At 37.8% G+C, this 24713-nt stretch overlaps 1 protein-coding gene across 4 annotated transcripts in view; it reads left to right on the forward strand.

Moving 5' to 3' along the window:
* Positions 1 to 24713, forward strand: part of LOC306832093 (short transient receptor potential channel 4-like) — a 48177-nt gene that overhangs the window by 14847 nt on the left and 8617 nt on the right. For 2 of the 4 annotated variants that reach the window (XM_079356503.1, XM_079356506.1), the window contains exons 2-7: positions 11450 to 12030; positions 14531 to 14758; positions 15466 to 15684; positions 19671 to 19811; positions 20538 to 20714; positions 21289 to 21489. In XM_079356503.1, coding sequence (XP_079212629.1) covers positions 14600 to 14758; positions 15466 to 15684; positions 19671 to 19811; positions 20538 to 20714; positions 21289 to 21489 — 897 coding nt within the window. In that variant the 5' untranslated portion in view covers positions 11450 to 12030; positions 14531 to 14599. The remainder of the gene's footprint in view (positions 1 to 11449; positions 12031 to 14530; positions 14759 to 15465; positions 15685 to 19670; positions 19812 to 20537; positions 20715 to 21288; positions 21490 to 24713) is intronic. The other 2 variants (XM_079356504.1, XM_079356505.1) reach the window with 2 other exon arrangements.

The raw sequence follows: 24713 nt of genomic DNA on the forward strand, positions 1-24713 counted from the left end.
TTTCTGTTATAGCAGTCTAAAATGATTAGATATCTAACAACAAATGATTAAAGCTGACTGCAAGAGGATTTATTACCCCTTATCTGACCCCCAACACAATAATTATTCAACCTATTATGTCAGCTCTTTAGTGTATTTTCCCTGTGGAGAAATTCAGGCATCAGCAAGTGGTGTGCCTGCTGAGTCTGTTACAAAGAAAAATGTTCTTTCATAACCGTGAAACCGATTTTAACCCTTCTTTGCCAAATTACAACACTGGCGGAAAAATATGCCCCATTTATAGGGAGCAGTATAAGCAAAGTTTAAATGAATCGTATTCCAATGCAAATATTTTTCTCATTTAATTGTGGCACCCAATTGTATCATCAATATCCTTCAAGAAAACATTCATGCCAACTAATGCTGTTATCCCAGTGTAATGTTTACAACGAATCAAAGATAATGTAACAATGCTAATGATAATGATGCTATAAGGACAGTTTTTCCTTTAACTCAATGCAACATGTAATTGGATAAATTCACAACTTGAAGAGAAAAGAGAAACATTTTTCCTGAGCAGATAACAGTACATGGCATTTAGAAAATATAGCTCCCCCTTACTTCTTTCCTGTTTTGTGAAAATGTAAAAATGTTTTTCATTAAACCTCTTTATTTTAACTCAGTTACAGCTAACCATTTTATAGAACTTTATATTTACTATTATTTGAGGGTGTGGGTATTTAAAAATTTGAAAATCCATAACTTTTCTCACTTTAAATGTATCAGGAATAAATATTTCACATCGTCCAATTACCTCCTTGGCTGAAAAGTTCTGAAAAGAGGAGAATCACACATCAGAGGGACTTGAATTCAAAGTAATGTCTCTGTGTGCTGGCAACTAGGTCGCTGTTTCTGCTTCTGGAACAGAGCTTCTTTTTCACAGCAGCATGTTGCAGCAGGAACCCTCTGCAGCACCAATTACACTATGGAAACAATTTGCCAGCAACTGTACGAACACGGTGTTTGCAAAATCAAACAAACTGCATCTCAAAAAGACATCAAGACCTGCAGTTACCATGTTAGTCCGTCAGATATTAACCCTCTCTTTCTCACACACACGCATTCACACACACACACACACACACACACACACACACACACACACACACACACACACACACACACACCTACACACACACACACACACACACACACACACACACACACACACACACGCAGGTATACAGTAGAGGCAAGCCTTTGTTGATATAGTGAAAGAATATCCCATATATATATTGTGTTGGGAGTCATTCAGTCATTCAGAAAAATATATGTGAAAAGCATGGCGGCAAGAGCAGCTAAACATTGTGTAAACACCATTTAATTGGGATTTAAAAAATAAAAAAAATGCAATCAAGAGAAGCTAAAGAAGTAAGCTTAAAAAACTGATTTACTGACTAAAATGTTAGTTTCCTCTCTGTGAAATGTAGCAGACTTCAGCATAAAAATGTCTTTGATACTTGATGTTTTTAAAATGTGTAAGTAAAGCAGAAGCAACACTATGGAGGTGCAAACAAAACATCAATAATAAGGGAATTTTTAAAAGGACCACTTTCGCAAATGTTTGGACTTTTTGGACTTAGAGCTTCTATTAGTCTTGTTTTATAAGAATAGATGTTATTAGTTTCTTATGTCATTTGGATTACAACCCGTTCTTAAACCTGTGGAATTGTTTAGTTTTTTGTTGCAGTTCGAGCTCCACTCATATTTCATTTTGGTTTGGCCGTATACCCAGGAGAACTTTCTGTGGGCTGAACACAATATGCCCTCATGCAATCCTGGAATCCATAGGTGCTAATCTAACAACCACTGAGTTTAAATTTAAAAATAGCCTTTGCAGGAACTCTTGTAGAAGTCTTTCACCTCACTAGTCAGACTATAAACGGGGGCAACACATGGAAAAGGAAGTCTTGGCCAGAATTTTTGCAATCTGCTGATTTCACTGGAAGCCTCAAAGAGTAAGCTGTCGCTCCGAGGCCATATCAGCTAATAACTAATGGGGTCCAAGATGAACATTTTGGTGATCTTGTATCTATGTTACTCAGTTTGTGACCATCTATCTTTTTACAGGGATATTATCATATATGAAAAGATTATATTTATGAAAGTATTTCACCCTGATGCTGATTTATTTGTCATATGGGTAAATCTCCATATGTCTCCTCTCTGTTCTTTTTCTGTATATGTTCTGTGCCTGGAGACATGGTGTAAGTCAGACTGACAGACAGCCAAAGATAATTAAGCATGAACTGAAATCATCTTATTCTGGGTTCAAATCACTGCTTTATTTGACTTTAAGCGGCAGAATTGGAGCTAAATCTGATTCTAGCCATCGGGAATTAATGGATGTTTAAAACAGAAGAGCGTCTTTTCTCAGGAGCTGAGTCGACAAGCGGAAAGTAAGGTGGGAAGGGGGTAATCACAGAAATCAATAGGAGCAGTTTCAGAAGAGACAAGTTGCACAATGCACGTCTATCAGACGAGAAGGAAAAACAGGTCTTGAAATGGCTTGTGAAAAGGAGTTTTATTGTTATATAGATAAATATATACAGTATGTGTAGTTTGTAAGAGAGCAAAAATCATTCACTGTCAACGTCCTCAACCTCCGCTCTCTCTTTCTTTGACATCAACACTAGCTCCTTTTTTAAATCCCTGTTCAGGTAACTAAATAGCATTAGGATATCATTCAGGATTGTTGCTTCCGACACAGGTCTTTAGACTCCTCGTGTGGTTCCCCACTCCCCTGATAGAAGAGGGGTTACTCAGGGGGCAACACCTGGCTCTCCACCAACTCCCGTGAGGCTCGGCGGATCACACATTAATTCACTGAAGTGTGAGGATCTGTCACAGTATCAAAGGCACACACACTGATGCTTAAAGCATACATACAGGCACAGCGCATCCCAGCTACACACACACACACACACATACACACAGCTGCATCTCGAGGGACAACAGTAGCCTTAGCAACAGGAAATGTGCCAGCGACCCCCCCCCCCCCCCCCCCCCCCCCCCGTCTCCAAACAAATGCTTATGAATCATTTTCAAAACAATAGACAGAAAAATAATCAGTTATAGTTATTTATGGCTCACTTCTGCAACATTCTGTAACTAATTCCTCGTGGTGCTTTCAGCCTAATTTATAAATTGAACTTTCTGATACTAATAAATTCCAGCTTGAAATTCAGCGTCCAAACTGTTTCTCTGAGAAGCCTTTAAGCATTCAAAGACAGTGTTTTGTCAGAGTAATGAACATTTTAAGAGATGTTTTAATCCCTAAGTGGTTCACAGATTTTTTTTTTTTTTTGTAGTAGCTATTAGTCCAATTTATTTTCTTACATTTTGTCCTAGAATCTTTGTTTTACTAAGACTTTGGACCATTTGCCTGTCAATCAAAGAGATAACATTAGGTGACAGATAATTACATATTGGTGCTTTTAAATTGCCAGAACTGCTCATTTGCATTTATGTAGGATCTGGAAAGGAATCAACAGGGGGTAAAAATAGAAAGCCCCGCTGTAGTGTTTTTTTCTTCATCCAAACACCATCAAAAACTGAAATAAGTCTCTACTTAATATCTGGCCAATAAGTTACGTTTTGCCTGACAGAATGCAAATAGATATTTTAATCATTGTAAAGTAAATGAATTCAAAGTTTCTCCAAGAAATCCAAAAATCTCAATTCCAAGAACTGTGGAGGCATCATTCAGGCGTATTAATGTGACAAAACATATTGATTCCTTACACATGTAGCCTCATTAGCCACCCCTCAGTGGTTCATTTGTGCTGTTTGGTGTAGTTTGTCCTCAAACATGTTCTCTCGTGGGTAATGCAAGATAGAGCTAACACGAGAAATTAATGGAAAAAGATACATGATAAAAAAGCTCCATAAATAAGGTATAATAAGGGTTTGATACAAACAGAGGTTTATGTGTTCACAGTTTCCTCTGCAAAGAATCTACAGGGGCAGTTCACTTCGTATGAAAGGCTTTTGATGACTGAATCAGATAAAAACATTAAACTTACTAATTAAAATGACACAGGGAAGAATTTCCTAAGACTAAACAAGAAAAATGTAGAAATATGTTCATTAAAGACAGTAGTTACAGTATAACATTTGGACACTATGGAAGCTGAAAATGTATTATAATATCTGGAAAAGTATTAAGTTTGACCTTTACCTTTTACTCTGTACTTTGGATAAAAACATTCCCCTTGTGGTCACACAGCCTGCCATGCTGAATCGGTCAAATGCTGAAGCTCAGATATGAACGCAACCCACACAGAAGCTGCAGTATGAGCTCAGATTTGTGCCACCAGAGAAATAAATGTCCCGTCTTTTTTTTCCCACTATAACCCAAACACTGGCATCATCTGAAAGCATTTTTCTAGTGCTGGTCTGCACAGAAAAAAACAAAAACAAAAAAAAACTACATGCTGTGCACATTATTTAAGACACTGTTTCTGAAGTTGGGAATGAGTGTTGAGAAAGTGATTCGATAGAGAATGAAAGCAGTCGTTTAATGTATTTAATGAGAGTAAAATAATAATACACAAGTTTATATCAGCCAAGTTATCACAGCTTGGGCTTAGAGATGTCGTTGTCTTGTTGTATTCTTGCAATGCCAAGAATCACTACCAGCTTTCTCTATGAAAGTGTATTATTTAACTAACCCTATAAGCAGGATGTCTCTGATGCATCAGTTTTGACCATTTCTCAGTCCCCAGCAGAAGACAAATGTACACTGCTGTTTAACTCTCCTTTTTAATTGTTACAAGCTCTGATATGTAATCAATGATATGATGACTACTGAAATGAAAATTACAGTCAGAATGTAAAAGTTCTTCACTACTGCCTGACTGATCCACTCAATCATTTAGACAGACAGTGAGCAAGAGAAGGAGCCAGCTGTTCTCTTATTCTGCAGGCTGCTCATATAGTAGTTCAGGTCTCTATCTTTGTTGCTCTGTTTTAATGTAACCTTATATTAACAAAGATCAACACCATCAGCATAATCTCGAGTACTAATGCGGTGAGGAGTCTTTGTATATCAAAGGCAAACGGTGTGTTTGTTAGTATTAATCACATAAGGCATAAAAGTAGAGACAATGTAATGTGGAACATGCAGCAAACTAAATCATTTCAAATGCAAATTCTGAAAATGAGGGTGCTATAAAGCAACTAAAGACACCTATTAAAATGTTTGGCTTACAATGTTTACCAAGTGACATTTGATGTGAGCCAGGCCTTGATGACTCAGCATAATTACTCACTATAGGGCTGGTTGCAGTTTTTTTCTTCTCTCTATTCTTACAAATAAATACAGTTATCAGGTCGTTGCTTCAAAGCGAAAGCTGACTTAAAAATATGATGACTATAAAGATTTAAATAACAAGTCAATGATCCGTTCCTCACACTTGGCTTTTGACAAACAAGTGTGCAACATTGGAATTATACTAGAATCTACAGGTAGGGATGGAATTCATAAACAGAAAGTTTTGACTTAGCCATTCTCTCTAGCTGTAAAAAGTTGAACTCAGCTGAACTTTAAAGGTATGCCAAAGCAATTCCTCAGGGTAAAGGCTGCTCTTTTGTTATTCACAACCCCTAAATTATTTTTCAGTGAACCGGGGAACACTTAAAAACAGATCCTCTAATGCGGATGCAAGTAGTCAAGTTGACAGACACCCCTGACTTTCTTGTGCAAAAAAAGAAAGCTTTAAGATAGCTTTAAAAGCAAGCAGTTAAGATATTCAATTTAGCAGCATGCAAGTCCACTGTCGAAGCTGAGAGTGACAGATAAAGGGGAACGCTGAGATCAATTATGTTGTTTGAAAGATACTGAAAGTTCAACGACATTCATCATGTTATTTTAGTCATGGTAATGGCAGAAGTACTTACTGCAAAGCAAAAAGAGAAGTCAACTCTGGATTTACTTCCTTTGTCATCCGTTTCTTTGAGTGGGTGACATTAACAGTCTGTCTTTTTTTTAATCTTCATTTAATCACCTTAATAAAACTCTGCAGTGGAGCTCTCTGAAAATGATGATTGGGAATTATGTTAGAATACATTAAATGTTACATAATGTGGAAAAAAAAAATCAGATGTCATGTCCTTGACATATTGCTGCAGTGGACCCAGTGCAGTGGAGTTGCTGTTTCACAATGATCAGCTCACACTGATCATCACAGAGCTTCAGGATGCACTAACCGAAGACATGTGTGTATTCTCAGACAATCTGTTTACTCTCTCGGGTCAGGAGAGTAATAGTCGAGCTCTCATTTCAGCTGCTGCACGCTACGGTTTCTTAGGAAGAGATAGGTTGTTAACATTTCCTTGGATCAAGTCATGCAGTACTGCTCCCATAATTTCAAGGTTGCAAGAAAACATTTTCTAAAGTCAATAAATTTCAATTGTCAATTAATCTATCAGAGTATGTATATGGATGGTCAACAATTGAAAAAGTTCCTCTCTTAAACTAATAAGACAATTTAATTAAGTAATTGCAAAGTGACACCACAGCATTTCAATACAGCTGCTCTGCAGTCAGTGCTGACATACTATTGTAATGTTTTATTTTCCAAATATCAGGCACTAAAACTGGTCACTTTTGTTTACACCATGTGGTTTGTAACTGCAGGGGAAGTACAGTACATAGTTTTGACAAAAGGGAAAAATGTTTAGTGCAATACAAATGTCATATTTTATGGATTTGAACAAAACATAATCTTTGCAAAAACTAATTGGGCAGATATCAAATATAGTGCAAATATAAATAAATGACAAGGTCTCTTAAATACATGACGAAATACAAATTACATTGTTTCCCATCAGCGTAAATTGCTGCGGTACCTCCTTTTTGCTTACAGTAAAAAAAACATGAACTGTGTGCAGGAGAGTCAGAGGGGCAGTCTCAGTCTTGGTTAATATCCATGGAGGACAGACAGATCAATTTTAATTACCTAGTAGCCACTCACACAGCACAGTAGTTGTGGGAATTTAAACAGCTGCGATGGCCGCACTCACCTCAGGAAACCTTTAAAGCAACAGATGGAAATGACTCCTTCATATACACAAAGGGGGGGGGGGGGGAAAAGGATTTTTGTAACTTCTACAATCATGATCTTGACAAGGTCAGTTGCCTTTTCAAAAACAGAATCTATACATGCCGTGGTTGACTCTATGAAAGGGTGACTGATTATCCCCAGATGCATAGGACAGGATGGCGACTATACTGCGTTTCCATGGAGATAAAAGATTAAAAAAACCTCTGGGTTAGAGCACAAGTTACAGGAAAACACACACACACACACGCACACGCACGCACACACACAAATAAATACCTCTGGAACAAACAGAAGTCCAACACTTGATTAAGGTTTTCACAAAAGCAGGTTTAACCTGCAGCTGTGTGAGAGAGTGTGTGAGGGAGAGACAGAGATGAGAAAAAAGGGGAATACAGAGGGAGGGGAGTTTTCACAGGGGGACTTCACTGCCAACTGGATGTTCATGTCGGAATATTGGGCATGTTACATTTCACAGACAGAGAGTTCCTGTTTGCGTTGTAGCTGCAGAAACAGCCTCATGCACATTCTCTTGTCTTCTTTTACCTTGATGGGAACAGCACCATCTGTTAAAATGAACAACCCCTCTAAAGCCCCTGTGTAGTTGTTCATAAATGGGTATTTTCAAAGATACTCCTTTAGAGTCAATAGTTCCTGCACTTGCACTAATAAGGGAAGGAAAGCAACAATCCCAAAGCTTTAAAATGTGCTGCAGCAGCAGTGTGGTATGTTGAATAAAATCTTACAAACAAGCATAACAGTCCTTTCATCCAATCTGCAACTTGCACTAGCATTCTCTGCTAACAAGTGCACCAACACTTCTTTGAATAGCAATTTTTATTGTATTTTTTTAATTGACTTGAATGATGAATTACTTATCAGTGGAATTCAACACCATGCAGCTAATGTTAAGTAAAAACAGCTTCTGTGTTTTACTGCAGTATAAGATGTACCGTGCTTCCACTGATGCAAAACTTCTTAAACCATTGCAAGAAATGCCACACACACACACACACACACACACACACACACACACACACACACACACACACACACACACACACACACACACGACAGAGTCTATGATTTATTCAGCTTTTAAAAGTAACTCGTGACAACATTGTATGTTAGGTAATGGGAGTCTACTGTTTTGCCTTGCTCCCTCCACATTGTATCAGTTTTCTTTTTAAATATCTGTTACAACCCCATCCACTTTAAAGGTCCTTTTATGGGAAAAGAATTGGCTTCAGGTCTATTTTTAGACTCAATGATATGTTCTTGTTTCTTACCTGGCAGAGGCTGTTCTACAGCGTAAAGGATATTTTCTGAATGTGCTCTACTTTCCCCTGAACCAACAATATCCTTAGAGAAAAGTGACAGCATGGTTGTAGTAAATGTGGTATATTACCTTAATTGACTATTGATTATCTGGACTTTGATTTAACTGCAGCGTGTTTCAAGAGAATGTTACTAATATGACACATGTAATCTACATTCCTGTCATGATCAATTCAATTCTCGTTTGTGTGCCAAATGAATTTGATCAACTAATGTGGTTATTGACCCCCAAAAATAGTTACATCATATCAGGATGTGTGCTTATATTAACTGAATGAACCAGAAATAAGACAATGAAGACACTGAGGACAGAGAGAGGTTCCATACCCAGGAGATGCTTCCCTATGGGATTTGGGTCGAGTTACAGAGAACCATGTTATGAGATGGGTACAAACATTTAATTTGATATGTGCACTACTCAAAGAATTCAGCAGCATCAGGGATATGACAACTTGACTTTATTGCCCAGAGAGAGAGCCAAATATGGGAGGACAGATTTTTTTGGCGACTAATGACTAATTTGGTATGTTAGAAATTCCCTGTAGCCTATTCATCACTGTCAAAAAATGAACTTAGCCGTTACCATTCATGAAAATACTCACAACCGCTGATGAGTGTGAAGCTCATACTTTCCTTCCTGCTTTAGGCCTATCAAATCAAATCAAATCAAATGAACTTTATTTATCCGTTAGGAACTTCATTGCAGGGAAAGCACCAGTACAGAAATGTACTATGTACTATGTTTCATGAGAAATGAGAGAGAACCATTTTAGTCCCTCTTCTGTTCATCCACAATAACAAATGCATCCATACTGATAGAAGCAAGCTGTGAGTAATCAAAGGCTCCACATATCCAAAAATATGTCCCTTTGTGACACTTTGCAGGGATGGGTAGCACAATCAAATTCTGGCAACATAAATGCAGGCCTACACATTTAAACATATAACCTACACAGGAAACGCATAACACTGAGTCGGACATGGAGATTCAATAAACATGTCAGACGACATTCAACAGAAATAAACACTATTAGAAAGAATTTACAGCATCCACAGTATTATTGAGATGGAGAGCGAGCCATAGGGATGTTTCAGTTAAGAATAGTGCAAAGTCTGAGCTAAGGTCATGTAAGCTGACCAATAGTCAGGAAGAAGTTGGTAGGCTAAATGGTAAAGTTTGTTGTTGCTTTGCCTAATTAGCTTCAAACTATTAAGTTAACAATGTCTGTTTTACACAATCAAATAAAAGGTGTTTTAAGTTAAGGTTATGTTAACTAGCTCAAAGAAATGCAAGCTAGCAATCAGTTAAACTGTTGTTGTTCTTTAACACAGCTAAGACTTGTGAGCTAAGGTTATGTTAGCTTGTCAACATCACCATTTGTGGTAACTGGTTCATCTATTAGCTGTTATTGCTCAACTCTCTACGCTATAGTTTATACCAAATTGTTGAATGTAGCATTTACTTGCTATCTAGTTTTCTATTTTGTTTTTCTTGTTTATGCACCTGACAAAGATTTTAAAGTCTGAACTGAGTTAGCCAACAGTAATTAGTTACTGGCACTTCGTCGGCTGTTGTGACTAAGCTATCCTTGCCTAAAAAACAACAGGAATTGAACTAACTAGCATTGAACATCTTAGACAGAAAGCTGATAAGGTTGCATCACTGAAATGTTATAAAAAAGTAAATGTTATGTTTTAATTATTTAATTACATTTTATTCTTCTCCTAAAGTCATCCATTATGTTTGAATCATTAGGCTCCTTGGCTGCTTGGTGACCTTGTAGTTCCTCTAAGTCTTAGATTATTAGACTCTGTAACACATGGAGTGTGGATCTAATGAAGGCTCTAAGGTGCAATTTCCTACATCTTCAACGTCAAACTGAGACCAGACAGGAGTCATTTTAAACAAAAAGTGAAACAGTTCCTAAAGAGGACTAAGTCTTGTAGACATGTATGATCTTCATCTTCCTGTTTTACTTTGTTTTATTGTCTGTATCCTGTAGGTCTATTGTTCTGTTCTGAAAATAAACCAAATAATAAACATGTAGGCCTGTTTGGTATTATAGGTAACAGGTTTGTGACCTAGTGGTTGACAGACTACTTAAGCTTTAATGTATATTGTCCAGCATGAAATATTGTTCCATTTGTCAATTTTTTATAATAAAAATTATCTTTAGTCGCTGAGGATCAGTGGGGAAGCAATAAAAATATAAAATGTAAAATTCCCCAAGTGTATACATAACTGGGAACGTTAAAATATCCTACAACATATAGCATAGCAATAGCATATATAAAATATATTTATATATTTTTTTACTTAACAGGCATTAAGCTATAGTCATAGGCTATTTTTCTTTTCCAGTTGCAACATTAGTGATTAAGCATATCACTTGTTTATGCCAAAAGTAGGCCTAAATTAATTATGAATCAAACGTTATGATTCACATTACGTTCTTCAGTTTTAATGCAGTTTAAAAATGATTGCATTTAAAACACAAAGGTTTTGCTACAGAAAATGCTTACACTCTTTACATACTTCAGTAAAGTACAGGATCCTTTGCTTCCACTGTCACTATCAGCATCCATCGTTCCAGATTTGGCATGATAGATAGAGTGCTGCAAAGAATTTTACCTGTTGATTCAGGTAGATTCTGCTTTATATTAAACGTTCCTGTGCCTCGGTCTTGTATTGATTAATTAGTGCTTAATGAGAAATTGCATATAAAATTATGTCTGACTATGAGTTTAAACGCCCCATAAAACTGTATGACAGCATGGGCATTTTCATCGAATATTGCGGGGTTACAATGCAAATCTCGTCGTTATTTGAATAATTTGCTGTATTATTGGTTTCTCTTTCTTATCTTGAGTGTATTTTTCAGAGGATTTAACTGGAATGAGAAACTGTTATTATGTAATTATTTTAGCGTGATTTCCATATCTTTGGAAGAAAACTGTCTGGATGAGGTGCCTGTTGAAATTCCGTTTTTTTCTCTCCCCTCTTACAGTGCCAGTGTTCAATGCGTCTCCAAGTGCGCACGAACAGTCTGCAGCAGCAGTGCGCCGCAGACCGCCTGCCAGGCATCTGGCTGTCTCTGCGTTTATTCCTGGAGGCGCTGCTTTTCGCGCTATCACCCCCAACAGGTGGATAAGTCGACTGGGTAGGAACATTGGTTAAAAACAGCTAGAGGCAAACCGGTTGCGTTACCGAACCAGCAGTAATTCTCCGAGGAAACTTCTGCTGTTATTTTCGTCTCCAGGATCTGAAGCGCGGTGTGCGCCAGGGACCGTGTTTGTCTCCCAAATTAGACCAAATGGAAGTCGTGATCAAGACTAACCGAATCTGGATGCGCAATCGTAATACCGTTAAGTCTGCAGAAATAAGAGGAGAAAAATGCAGACTAGACTGAAAAGCAAGAAAAAGACGGACTGTCATTGAGTCTGCAGACTCGTACTGCAATTCCACATCTCGGGGGATGATACATTCAAGTTTATCGAGGCTTTTTTTCCTCAATGAAGAACGTCTGATTCCTTCCAAAGAGGATAACTACTCTCAATGAGTGACGCACAAGTGACCGACAATTAAAAGGTGAGGTTGTTGCTCGCACTTTATTTAAAATTGTTTAGATTCTATGTTTTATTTTTTGGTTTAAATGGTTTTTTTTAGACCGTAACTTGGCGCCTCTATAGAGCCACTCTGCTTGCCCCCAGCAGGAAGCAGAAGCCCTGACAGAGGGGTCCTTTCTCATTTACACAACCATTTATATGATGTTCCGTGGAACATTACCCGCACACAAACAGAAATAAAAATGTCAAAAATCTCAACTGAGTGTTAGCATGCGCCATTTAAAACAAATGCCACATGCAGAACTGTTGTCGTGAATTAGTGTGCTGACATTTTTATGAATGTTTTATTGTCATTGCAAACACACATGGCAGGACTCTCTAAATGGGCTGCTTGGTCTGCACAGTGTGCTCTCTAATCAATTAAACTTTTTGGCTCAACATATTTCTCCCCACTACACTGTTACTTAACTTTTTTTGTATATTAAAGGAGCTCAGATTTAATCATAGCCTACGGATTCCAGTGAACTGTATCACTTCCTCTCTGAACAGAAGTGTGATTATGTTTCAAATCAGTACTCAGAAGTCAGCAGACATCCACAAATTCGTGTGCATTGTCTTATGCTTGTAAGCTTACTTTACAGCTTCTCTATTTTTATTAGAAAAAGACACCATCTGAAGACAGCAATTGAGCAATATGTAAAGGAAACATGATCTTTGAGTTAAGTAAGTCACCAACTATACGATTTCACCTTATATCAGAGACGAGAACATAACCAAAAGCTTTTATATTCCTCAGTCGATTATTAGTTGTGCAGACCCATTTTGAAGACAACTGAGTATAGAATATGAATCTATATTTTGTTCATGTGTTGTTGATAAATTGCGCCTCTTTTGGTACCATGATCTGTTGAGCTGTAGTGACATTTTCACTACACTGTGACTGCAGGGTGCCCATATGTCCAGTTCATAAGCATTTTGTTTCAAATGGATACTGTTCAGCAAAGGACCATAGCAATATCAAACTAACAGGGTTTCAAATGAGGTGTGAAACGGTGCTGCCAAAGGAGCCCTGTAGTTCACAAAGTCCTTCGTGGAGCAAGTCTTTCTTTTTATGTTTTCTGAAGTTCTTTTTTTCCTGAGGTGAAATAAGATGTCATTAGGGAGCAGCAAGTGGCACTCTGCTGTTAGTGAAAATGACACATGATATGACATAACAGAATTGTTGCTCAGGAACAGCAGCCAACAGTTGTTGCTTTAATTTTGATTCCTTTCTGTTTGAGATTTGCTCCTCAGCCTTCTCAAATGACTGCTTCTATGGCATGTCAGTTTGTTAGATTATCCGTGGTAGCTGGTTCTAAACTTCAATATTAAATTATTGATTGCCATTTATAGTTGTTGTTATGTTACCAGGCTGTGGTAATAGGGTGTCAATTCATGCCAAGAAATGGCAAAGCACATTTAAATCTCTTTTGCACTTGTCATGGCTTTAGCACATTAATCATTTTTACGTGTCAAATAGTTTGTTTACTTGGAGCAGTTTAGCATTGGATTGAGCAGGGCTGAATGTTTTTTCTGTTTTTTTTTTTTTTAAAGGGATGAGCAGATTTTCTTTTTGTTCTGTTAATCCAGTCATTTTATATTAAATAGAGACATTTAGTCGTCATTTAGAGAGAAGGAAAACCCCAAGCTATACTTGTCTGTTTCTTTGATATATTTATTAACATTACCCTTTTCCACTTTGTAGAGTGTGTCAAGGACTGTGCTACCCCTATTTTTTCCTCAGGCCCCTGTGGTTTAAAATAGTCACAAGATCATTAGAGAACTGCCAGTCAGTTAATTCCTTGTGTATTACTTTTACTTTTCCTGCGATGGGGAACACTTGTTAAACTTCTACTTATGCTTTACATAGTAATTTGTTATTGCAGTGACTTGTTATATCTTGCTGCAAGCAGGTTCCAGAGAAACGAGGGATAGAAGTTCCCTTTATCAGAGATAGGATTACTCTACACAGTCATTGTGCCATTGTGAGCTCTTGTCTCTTGGAAGTATCACACCAAAGAGCAACCTTCAAAGCCAGCTGATGTCTGTTATTCAGCAGACATGGCTAATTGTAACTCACAATTGAGCGCCCGAGTCAGATACATACAGTATATGACGATGTGTTCTTTGTGAAACAGGTAGAGCCACCACTGCCAGCGTTTCATCTCTGATTCTCATTCATGTCAGAGTTACCTGATAGGTAAACAGCGAAAAACTATACAACGATCATGTGACGCAGATAGAAAACAACAGAAGTATGCCTCTCCATTAGTATTTGAAACAGGACGACTTAACGTTAGGTAGAGGTAGGATAGAATGTACATTTTTGAATGGACAGAGGTTACTGAACTTCTTCTTTTCTCTCTTTCTGTTTTTCTCTTACCTCTGTCCTTGTCCTTCCTCTCTTTCCGGTTTTCGTGCTTGTGAAAAATCAATGTCAAGTGTCTTCTTTCTATCACACCTTTTATCCCTGTCCCTTCTAGTGTGAACTCCCTCAGCCTGGCAGCAGCTGGAGCCGTGTTAAGGGTGCTGGAGAGCTGAAGCCTGGGGAGATGTCACAACTGTACTACCGACGGACTGACAGCTCCTCTTACCGGGATCGCATCCCGCTAAGAATTGTGCGGGCTGAATCGGAGCTGTCCCCTTTGGAGAAAGCTTACCTCGGAGCTGTGGAGAAAGGGGACTATGCCAGTGTCAAACAGGCTTTGGAGGTGTGTATTTGTGAATGCATGACATTATGACTGAAACTATGGGTGGATGATAAAACTGTGTGATTGCGTTATTAAAAATGATCTGAAAATATACGAGTAACAGTTGCTGCTGTGATTGCGGTCGCCTTTCCAATAACATCTGTGGCCTTATTTCACCCTGACAAGTGGCAGACCTTGCATGGACACAAAATGTTGCTATGGATCAGCTGCTTGGTAGGCTCATAGTATCTGGGAAGCCAAGCATGAAAACAACACGCACAAATAAAGGCTTATCACATAGTAATGCAGTAAACAATACAGAGCAGTAATGCATGAGTTAATGAACCAAGAACAAATTTGACTCTTTAAGCCCATACTGTTCATGTTTGTTTCATACAAGCACTTGTTGCTGCCTGACAAATAATGCCAAACATGTCTACCAAAGCTACTTTGCCAGACATTTCTAAAGATTCTGATTGAAAAGGGCAAGTATCATTCTTCCTTAAAGTTTTGTTTTAGCATCGGCTGTATTCATGGCCACAGTCTGTAAAAAAGAATAGAAGGGCACACTCTGCTGTAATACAGTCCTGGAAGGATTGATAGACGTTGTGACTATGTAACTTGTGTCAATATGTATTTTCCCATCCAATCAATCTAATTTTAAACCAAGTCACACAGTTACACTTGAAACAAAACCTGACCTTTCAATCACAACCTTATTTTTTCAGGAGGCAGAAATCTACTTCAAGATCAACATCAACTGCATCGACCCCCTCGGCCGCACAGCTCTGCTCATTGCCATCGAGAACGAGAACCTGGAAATTATTGAACTCTTACTGAGCTTCAGTGTCTATGTTGGTGATGCTCTGCTGCACGCAATCCGCAAAGAAGTGGTGGGAGCTGTGGAGCTGCTGCTAAATCACAAGAAGCCCAGTGGCGGCATGCAGGTAAGCATGAGACTTAGTGACAAACAATGATTCCTCCCACCCTGATGTCACTTAAAAAAAAAGAGTGCTGATCAATATGGTCACATTGTCTCTAAAAAAACAAGATAGCAAAGTGGCCCACATGTCAGATTACAGTAGGGATTTTGGATCGTCTAAGTGCTACAGTGCTGTGTCAGCCATTTAAAGACTGTTAGTCATATGTAGCTTCAAAGCTGTATTCGGCTGCCTCAAGGCTTTTATTCCATCTGAAATAATTGACCATGTATTGTTGGCAACTACAAAAGCTGACACTTCAAAAAACTGTCTTCATAAGCCTCTTCTCTGTGTTTTGGAAAAGAAACGGGTCTTACAGAACGATTAACTGAGTAAGCTGTTTGAGGGGAAATATGAAGAAGACTTGTCCACATATAGAATGTATTCATATCGTGTGCGTGCGTGTGCGTGCGTGTGTGTGTGTGTGCTTGTCAATTCAGATTAGTATGAGAACTCCAATCTGCCTTTCCTAAACAAACATCTTCTTTTAGGTGATAAGAACCCCTTCTTTAAAGCTTTATTTGCTGTAATCAAAACAAAAACTGTGTAATTATGGTAAGACTGGCAAGCTTCTGCACTGATTGCTCTCTACTCATGAAACATTTTCTATTAGTTGTACCACACGCAAATAGTACTGAATTTAGCCAGAACACACACATATTCTTCACTTGCTTTCTTCTTCTCTCCCTATTTCTGCTCCTGGCATGTCCTATTGTGAGGTTGTTCATTAGGCTTTGATAAATCAATACAAAGCAGATCAATAAAAAGTAAATTTAGATTAAAGTAGAGAAGTGAGAGAGAGGGGGCACAAGAGTTGTTAGTTAAGCATGTTAAACCTTACACCTTTTTATAAGATATGGCTTGTTTTCCTCACATGAGTAGGATATGAAAACAGATCAATCAATGATTACATTAAAAGTCTTTCTGGGAAGAAAAGAGCATTCTATTTGTTGCCTGTCTTCTATGTGATTTATTAGTAAGGAGGTTAATTTTAATGGGTTATGGGAACTGTTTGCATTTGTCTTCTAACTTTGCCAGCTGTATGACTGATGTGTTTGTAATAATATTGCAAGTGTTGTGGTATATTTGTTTTCCTTCTGAGCAGCCCATCTAATATCAGGGGTTTAAACAGTTTCACGTTTTATCCTCAGTACAAATATTCCTCTGTCAGAGGCACAAACACTGGAGCTCATAGTGTTTCTTAATTAAAAGGGCCTTCGGGCGCCTTGTTTTAGTTTTTCTTTTTTTTTTCTTTGTTCTCTTTATCCATTTTTTGTCATGTTTTATGGCTGTTGTGCCACCTGCACATCTGCTTATGAGACCATAAGGACTGTAATCAAAGGAATCTCTATTTTTCTAACAGAAAGCAGGATGCAAAGAGAGCATAATCAAGCATATTGTCCACACTCTCATTAAGTAACAAAGTGGCCCAATGGCCCATTTCATTTAATATTATACAGCTTTTTTTTATCAACAGTTTTGATGCTGTGGAAGTTTTAAACCGACAAGAGGGCTTCAAATGTAAAACAAAAACCAAAGCACATTGTCATAGTGTTACATTTTTATTAAGAATTGTGATGGTGAGTACTTCACTCCTATTGTGGTAAAAAACATGTATTACACAGACAAGTGGGGCAGAAACGGTGCTCTGTTCTTGGGCATAGACCAAGCTTGTTTGATGTAGATTATTTGATGTCCCTCCTCCACCCACATGGGGAACTGAGTATAGAGTTTATTAGATCGACCCTCTCTGTAAAATATGATGACGCTCACACATTGCTCTGTGCCACTTTTGGATTTTTTTGCTGCACACTGACTGCTCTTAGAGGAAACTACGCAAATAATTACATGGCAAAATTACTTATAGCATAATATGGAGGATGCAATATTTCAGAAAAAATAATGCATTTATTCCTACTCCTCCCATGTATACTCATAAAGTACTCAGTACAGTACAGTTTATTTCAGACCAGATACAGTTTTCCATCAGTAGATGTGTGGACAATAAATAAATAACCAATGCATTTGACTTCAAGCAATGGAACAAAAAAAAATGAAGAAAAGCTCGACCGAAAAGTTGTAGACTGAGGCTTTAGCTTATTATATTTGGCAAGATATAAACATTGCTGAAACTTTCCAGACACGTCTAAACCAGCCGTATTGATTGGAATGTAATCCACACTGATTGGTGGGTCAGCCTGTCCACCACAGTGAAACTTCTTAACATTTACATAACAGAATGGGACATGATTACGTCAGTTTATTAAGGCTATTGTTCAGATTCATTGTACCCAGAGGATGACCCTCAATGACTTTGGTTATGCCCTGACTTTCCCTTAAATTAAGGAGGTGAACAACGTGATACCTACTTAACATCAGCATTTTTATTATTCCTGTACTTAACAAGGCCTGCGGTTTCATGCTAGTGTCAGAGATGAACTTTAAAACTATACATTTTAACAATGCATATTTGAGTGGAATACCTATTTATCAATACATTTGAAATTACTAATAATGTATTTTCCTGTAAAAGTGTACATATGAATATGAAAGTAAACAGTAGAGCAGGCACGAGATCTACACATACCCCTGCTGTGTGTAGAAAGCGTTATCAGAAGCAGTCAAGCAATTTGTATTTCTCCTGAAAGACATTCGTAAAATCAGGTTATTTTTGTAGTGAAATTTAAGATGCAAAAGACTGAAGAGAAATTAAACAGCTGTACATTCCTTTATTTGGCTAGTGTAAGCTAGTTCGCTATACCTGCCAACGAAGGACAACGGATGAAAATTAGCTATTGCGCTAACTCTGGCATTTTTACATTGCTGCTTTATGCTGACATGTTGATGAATATGCATTGTCCTAATTGAAATAAATAAATACATAAAGAAATAAAGCTTGTGAGATTGACCCAAGTAGCATTAGATCAATAGAAATAATACCCCTTTTATGCAGCATTTTGCTAAAATAATTGGATGTAGCAAAAAATAATAAGGTATTTGCCTATCTTAGCAGAATACTAAGTCCAATTCATGAGATTCTGTTTTGAGCTAAATTTATAAACATTTTGGGTATTAATTTTCTTTTTTGTTCTAATTTGGTCAATCTCAAATGGTAGCATACGCTTTAACATGAATGAAGGTTTATAATGCGTCTGTTCTGCCTCAGATCTCCTTTCCTTCCCTTCGTCCAGTGACAGTAAAAGAGAGAGGGCTGACTCTTTTAAGGTCTTATCGCTTTACAGACCTCTTTCTAAAACTAAAGCAGTGTCGAACAGCCGCTCTTTTTACTGCATGTTTCTATATAGCTCTATACTTAGCACATGTTTTTCCAGCGTTATTTTGTTGCTCTGCTTTACTCACCCCACTACATAATAATCAGATAACAGGCCTTCAATTAAAAGACGCAAAAAAGGACTGGCTTTCTCCTCTGCAGCCTGCAGCTATGTATTTCCACTGAATGGACTATGAATAGCATAAGGGCTTAGCCGGAGTGGGTGATAAGAGGGATAGGTGGAATGAGAAATCCAAAGCTTAAGGAATCTCCATGACACCTGTGGAATACAGATTTTATTTTATTTCCTGACCTTGTCCAGAAGGATTGATATGCATGGCATGATGTTTGCAACTCTGACCAAGGACAAAGTTCCTCGCTGGTATTTGAAGAGTTATCTTTGCAGCTGACAATAGATTCAAAAGTTGATTGTTTTTGAAATCATACGTCATTTAATAGAACAAGTTCAAATTATAATGTTTCAAGCTCTGTGTTTCTTCAAACCAATAACTTATTTTGAACACTGAGCTGGTCTTTTAAATTTCACAGAGAATAAGGCCCCGAAGGCCTAATCATTGGTAATCTATCACATAAAGCAGAAAAAACAAATGTGTTGCTTGGAGAGCCTAATAAAATAATGGGTGAATCAAGCTTTTTACGCTCCTCTTTTCTCCTTTCGTAGGTTCCTCCCATCTTATTGGACAAGCAGTTTTCTGACTTTACCCCTGACATCACTCCCATCATCCTTGCCGCACACACCAACAACTATGAAATCATCAAGCTCCTGGTGCAGAAAGGCGTGTCTATGCCGCAGCCACATGAGGTAAGTAAACATTACGTGTTTCTGTCGCGGTGTGAACAGTATTTTATTTAATATCAGCAATTAGAAACCCAAACTGAAACCCATTTTTTCTTCTTCTAAATGTCCAAAAAACAAAAGTCTTTATTATAGATTATTGATAAATCAGTCAAAAGATTACATTCAGATGATACTGAAGGAAATTTTTTTTTTTTTTTTATCAGAATCAGTTTTTATGGCCGAGTACATTTCCATATACAAGGAATTTGTCTTGATGTCTTGGTGCAAAACAGTTAACATGGAAAATAAGTCTACAATAGCAAGTACTTAAATAAACCCTTATTCCAGCAAATACATTTTGGTGAAGGTAATTACTCAAAACACAGTAAATGTACATATCAATGAATTGGACATATACTGTATATGTTAATTTGAAGATTCAGTCAAACAAGAAAGCTGTTGATGTTAAAGGGTTTTTGATAAGAGCAGCATTTGTAGTATGTGTTTTCTAAGGTTAGGTTTATCTAAGGACTAAATGAAATGCTCTTTTTTGTAGATTAAACATTTTTATAAAGTATGTAACTATTTGTTACTGTGTAAGGTCAACAACATGTTTACTGTCCCTTCAACAGCTTCACACTCTGTCAAGGTAGTAGACGTGTATGATGCTGTGCTTCTGTCGCTGGATCAGAACTAGATCTTTAACATAATAAAGGCTCATTAATATGTGCCCGTGTTTTGATGCTGCAGGTGCGCTGTAACTGTGTGGAGTGTGTGTCCAGTTCAGATGTGGACAGCCTGCGGCACTCTCGCTCACGCCTCAATATCTACAAAGCGCTGTCGAGTCCCTCGCTGATCGCTCTCTCCAGTGAGGACCCCTTCCTTACCGCGTTCAGGCTCAGCTGGGAGCTGCAGGAGCTCAGCAAGGTGAGGAAAGAGAGAGAGAGAGTGGGCAACCAGTGGAGCAGAAACGGAATTTCATAGGATCTTTTGGAAAAAAAAGTGAAGCTTTGGCTGTATGTTGCATTGATTAACCTTTATGTGCCCTTTCGTGATACAGTCATGTTACATTGAATCCCCTGTCAGTTGATTAGCCAAGTGAAAAAATAATTGGTCATAGTAAATGTCGGTTGATATTATGGAGAAAAATAAATGAAAACGTGCAAAGAAAATTCACAGAATAATCATGAGAGCAGAATCCCTGCCTGCTGTGGTCTGTGATATTTTTCAGATGAACCTGAAGTTCATTACCTTCAAATGTTTTAGTCAAGCCTTAAAGCAAAGTGTAATTGAGATATGTCACAATCTCTCAAATGTAAATTTAATATTTCTAAACTTACGTTTGCACATTACTTTGCATATTTTTCTGTGATATTGTTTATAATTAATTGTTCCTAATTAAATGCAGTTTATACAAAATTAAACATCTGTAAACCTCTACCTTGTAGTTACATGAAACAACCTCAGAATATAATATAGTGATATATGTGTTCTTTGTGAGGTGGAGAATGAGTTCAAATCAGAGTACGAGGAACTATCCCAGCAGTGTAAACAGTTTGCCAAGGACCTTCTGGACCAGACGAGAAGCTCCAGAGAGCTGGAGATGATCCTCAACTATAGGGACGACATCAACTTATTGGAGGAGGAGGGCAACAATGACCTAGCAAGACTCAAACTGGCTATTAAGTACCACCAGAAAGAGGTGAGCATTATGTTATGTAATCCTTTGCTTGTGAGGAGGATTGAATGGAGATACAGCTCCAGTTTAATACATTATCTAGAGTTACTTTGATACTCAACCTGTGAATATATCACAAAGAGAGTTAAGAGTTTTTGGCCTTTTTTAAATGAATAGAAATCACATCCTGTCTGTTACAGTTGTATTTTCTCCTCCTGTTTTTTTTATCCAGTACTGCAGTGTGTTTTAAAATTGTTATATTTTAATCCCATATGCCACAGGCAACATTTACTGTGAATATTCCTCTTGAGGGTTTCCAATCCTGTGAGATTTTGCTGCACCAGACCAATTCATCTGGCAGGTGTAGCTGCCAGTCAGAATAAAGCGGTGTAACGGTGTAAGACGAGCCTCAGGTTCTTTTTTGATGGCTCCAGATGCTCGTTTTGGCACGGTTCAATCTGTTTGCAATTTTTGGGGATCTCACTCGGATGATGGATAGGCGAGCTTGAATTCTATAACAAAAGCCTCGCAGCTGCAACTTGATTCCATCTTTCAACATGGAAACAAACCTGCTCTCTTTATTTCTCTATTTGTCTTCAATGTCTAGTTTAGAACATATATGTATATTATTCAATGATTTGCATTTTAAATATCCAGATAAATAATTATAAGAAAACAAAAACCAATCCATATCAACAATAACTTTATGGTGAAATGACATCATGCATTTGTGACTCTAAGAGGGTAAATCCTGAACAGTAATTTAGATTGTAATTCAAAAAACGTTATTTGTCCCCGGGGGGTAATTGAAAAAGAAATAACATTATATAATTTATACTGCTATTTAAGTATTTGGTTCCTCGTGTGGCATTAATGACGCGGCGTCCTGAAAATATTTGGCATTTTCTCACTGATTTAGTTGGAAAAAAAAGATTGATACTGTCCTGTTACATCTTGTTTAACTGAGAACTTAGAAATATGATTGGGGCTTAAGAAAATTCTTTAGCATACTCTTTTGTTATTACTTAAAGTCGAAAACCACTGGACAATTATTTTAATGCTTAAAGCTTGTTGTTTTAATGAAGAAAAAACTGTTAGGACTCATGCTTGAGTTTTCTTTGTCTGGATTTAATGGAGAAACAGGCGGCTTGGTTTGTCATTTCTAAGTTTGGCCTTAAGGCTTTCTTAGACAACATGTACTTGTAAAGGGTTTTATTGGTATTGCACAAAGAGTTATTCTGTTGAGTATGGTGAGGCAAATTGATGAGAAAGTAGACACACTAATCTATTGAGAGTCTTGTGATTAATTCAGCCGTCTCTGCTGGGGGCTCTTCACAGTTGTTAAAGCATGTGCACTTTGAGAGTTGTTGTTCCCTGCTTCAACCATCAGGCTGTTTAGTGATCAAGACACGGGTTGGCAGACGAACATGTTGAGTCACAAAAAGGGCAATTGGGAGTAGTGCAAGTGTACAGGTTGACATGTTGATGGGCATTCCCCTGGCAGTAGATCTGTCATCCGGCACCATGTACACAAAAATCTCTCCCCTAGTTTGTGAAGTGACAGCTCCACCATGCATCTCCTCCCCCAGGAGTGTTTTAATTACACAGTGATGCTCCGGTACGGCTGTCCTTATTATAAATGGCAGCCTTCGATCGCACTGCAGGTTTGATGGAGGACAGTGTCTCATGATGTGGTTAACAATCCACCCAGCTGCCCTTTTCAAATGATAAATGTCCCAGTAGCCCAGACTGGTTTGCATTGATCTCAGGTTAAAATGATTCTGCTGTCCAAAACGTAATTTTTTTGAATAAATTCAGCCACGTTAACCAATATTACTCTACTTTGTCAGAGAGCACTCTGCCAAAAGAGTTTTTTTTGTGAAACTTCTCAGACATTCCTTTGTAGATTATTTGATATTTTTGAGAGAGGAAACTTAAAGTGTGTGAAGCATTATAGCAACAAACAAGAGTAGAAACTTAACTTACTCAGCTCCCTGCAGAACCTGCAATAATGATTCCTGCTGCTGTCTCTTAAGGAAGGAAAAAGATATCTGTAGAGAACAAATGTACTCGCACGCATTTAAAGAACACTCGCATACAGAGGCATTTATTGTGATTGCTTTGTGCGTGTGACAGAAGATCTTTAAGCCAGACAAGGCCTCGATCCCTACAAGGCATCGAGGGTCAAGTGGACCCTCAGCTGGTCTGGAAAGGCTTATTTGATGTTCTCTTTATAGGAAGCTGCTATTTCAGGGCATTTTGTCTGTGGTGTGATCGCCACTTATCTTTTTTCAGCAATTTAGCAGACAAACACTCAGGATTTTATAATTGGCCTGACATTCAGCCTGAATGTGTGATTTATTTATTTATTTTATATATTTTGCTTTTATGGTTCTGGCCGTTGATGAGAGAAGCAGTGAGTCATGACTAGCATGTTTTGACCTTCAACTCAACACACAGAATGATCTGCTCTTATCCCCTTGTATGTGTTGTGCTGTGTATGTTTTGAATTTATCCTTGCATCTTTGTGTGTTTTTCAGCTTTGCTGCTGCTGTGCTCCCAGGGTTTAGAAAGCCAATTTAAAATGGTCTGAAGAGAAATCTCCACAGACTTTCTGTCTGGAGAGCGGCGCTAAAAGAGCTGGCTGCGCTTTGATGCAGCAGGAGGCCCAATCAGATAAATATGATCAGTAACACATAAGCATTAAAAAAAGCAGATTATCCCGTTATCTCCCTGAGGGCTTCACACTAGATTACTCTCATTCACACTGATATACTTTAAAAAGTGAAGGTAAGCTGAGCTCGTTTAAGATCCCCAGTGTGAGCTAAAACAAATTATTTTACATTGTACATTCTAGCAACGTTGCCCCCTTGTGATTTCCCATGAAAAGTGCAATTCAGTGTTTGAAGATGTTTTATGTCTGAATTGAATGGTTTTAAAATTGCAACAGGAATAACTGCATGGTAGAGGCCCATTGGCACAGAGTTGTTGTAGCTATTCACTGAAACAAATATCTTCCTTTAGGAGTTAATCACACGTTTAGCACATTTAAGGCTTCTAACTGTTAGTTCCTAAAACAGTGAAAAAACCTACGCAATTGTGTAGGTAATGAAACGTTTCAGGTGAATTAATCTCATGGTGCTTTTTTATCTTGTAATCTAAATGCATTCATTATATTGCAGTGTTGTCAATGGGAGGTTTTTTGGCTTTTAAAAGTTATTGTGTTGCTCAGTTTATGTCACAGACAT

The sequence above is a fragment of the Symphodus melops genome (genome assembly GCF_947650265.1).
Source record: "Symphodus melops genome assembly, chromosome: 11".
Classification (NCBI taxonomy): Eukaryota; Metazoa; Chordata; class Actinopteri; order Labriformes; family Labridae; genus Symphodus; species Symphodus melops.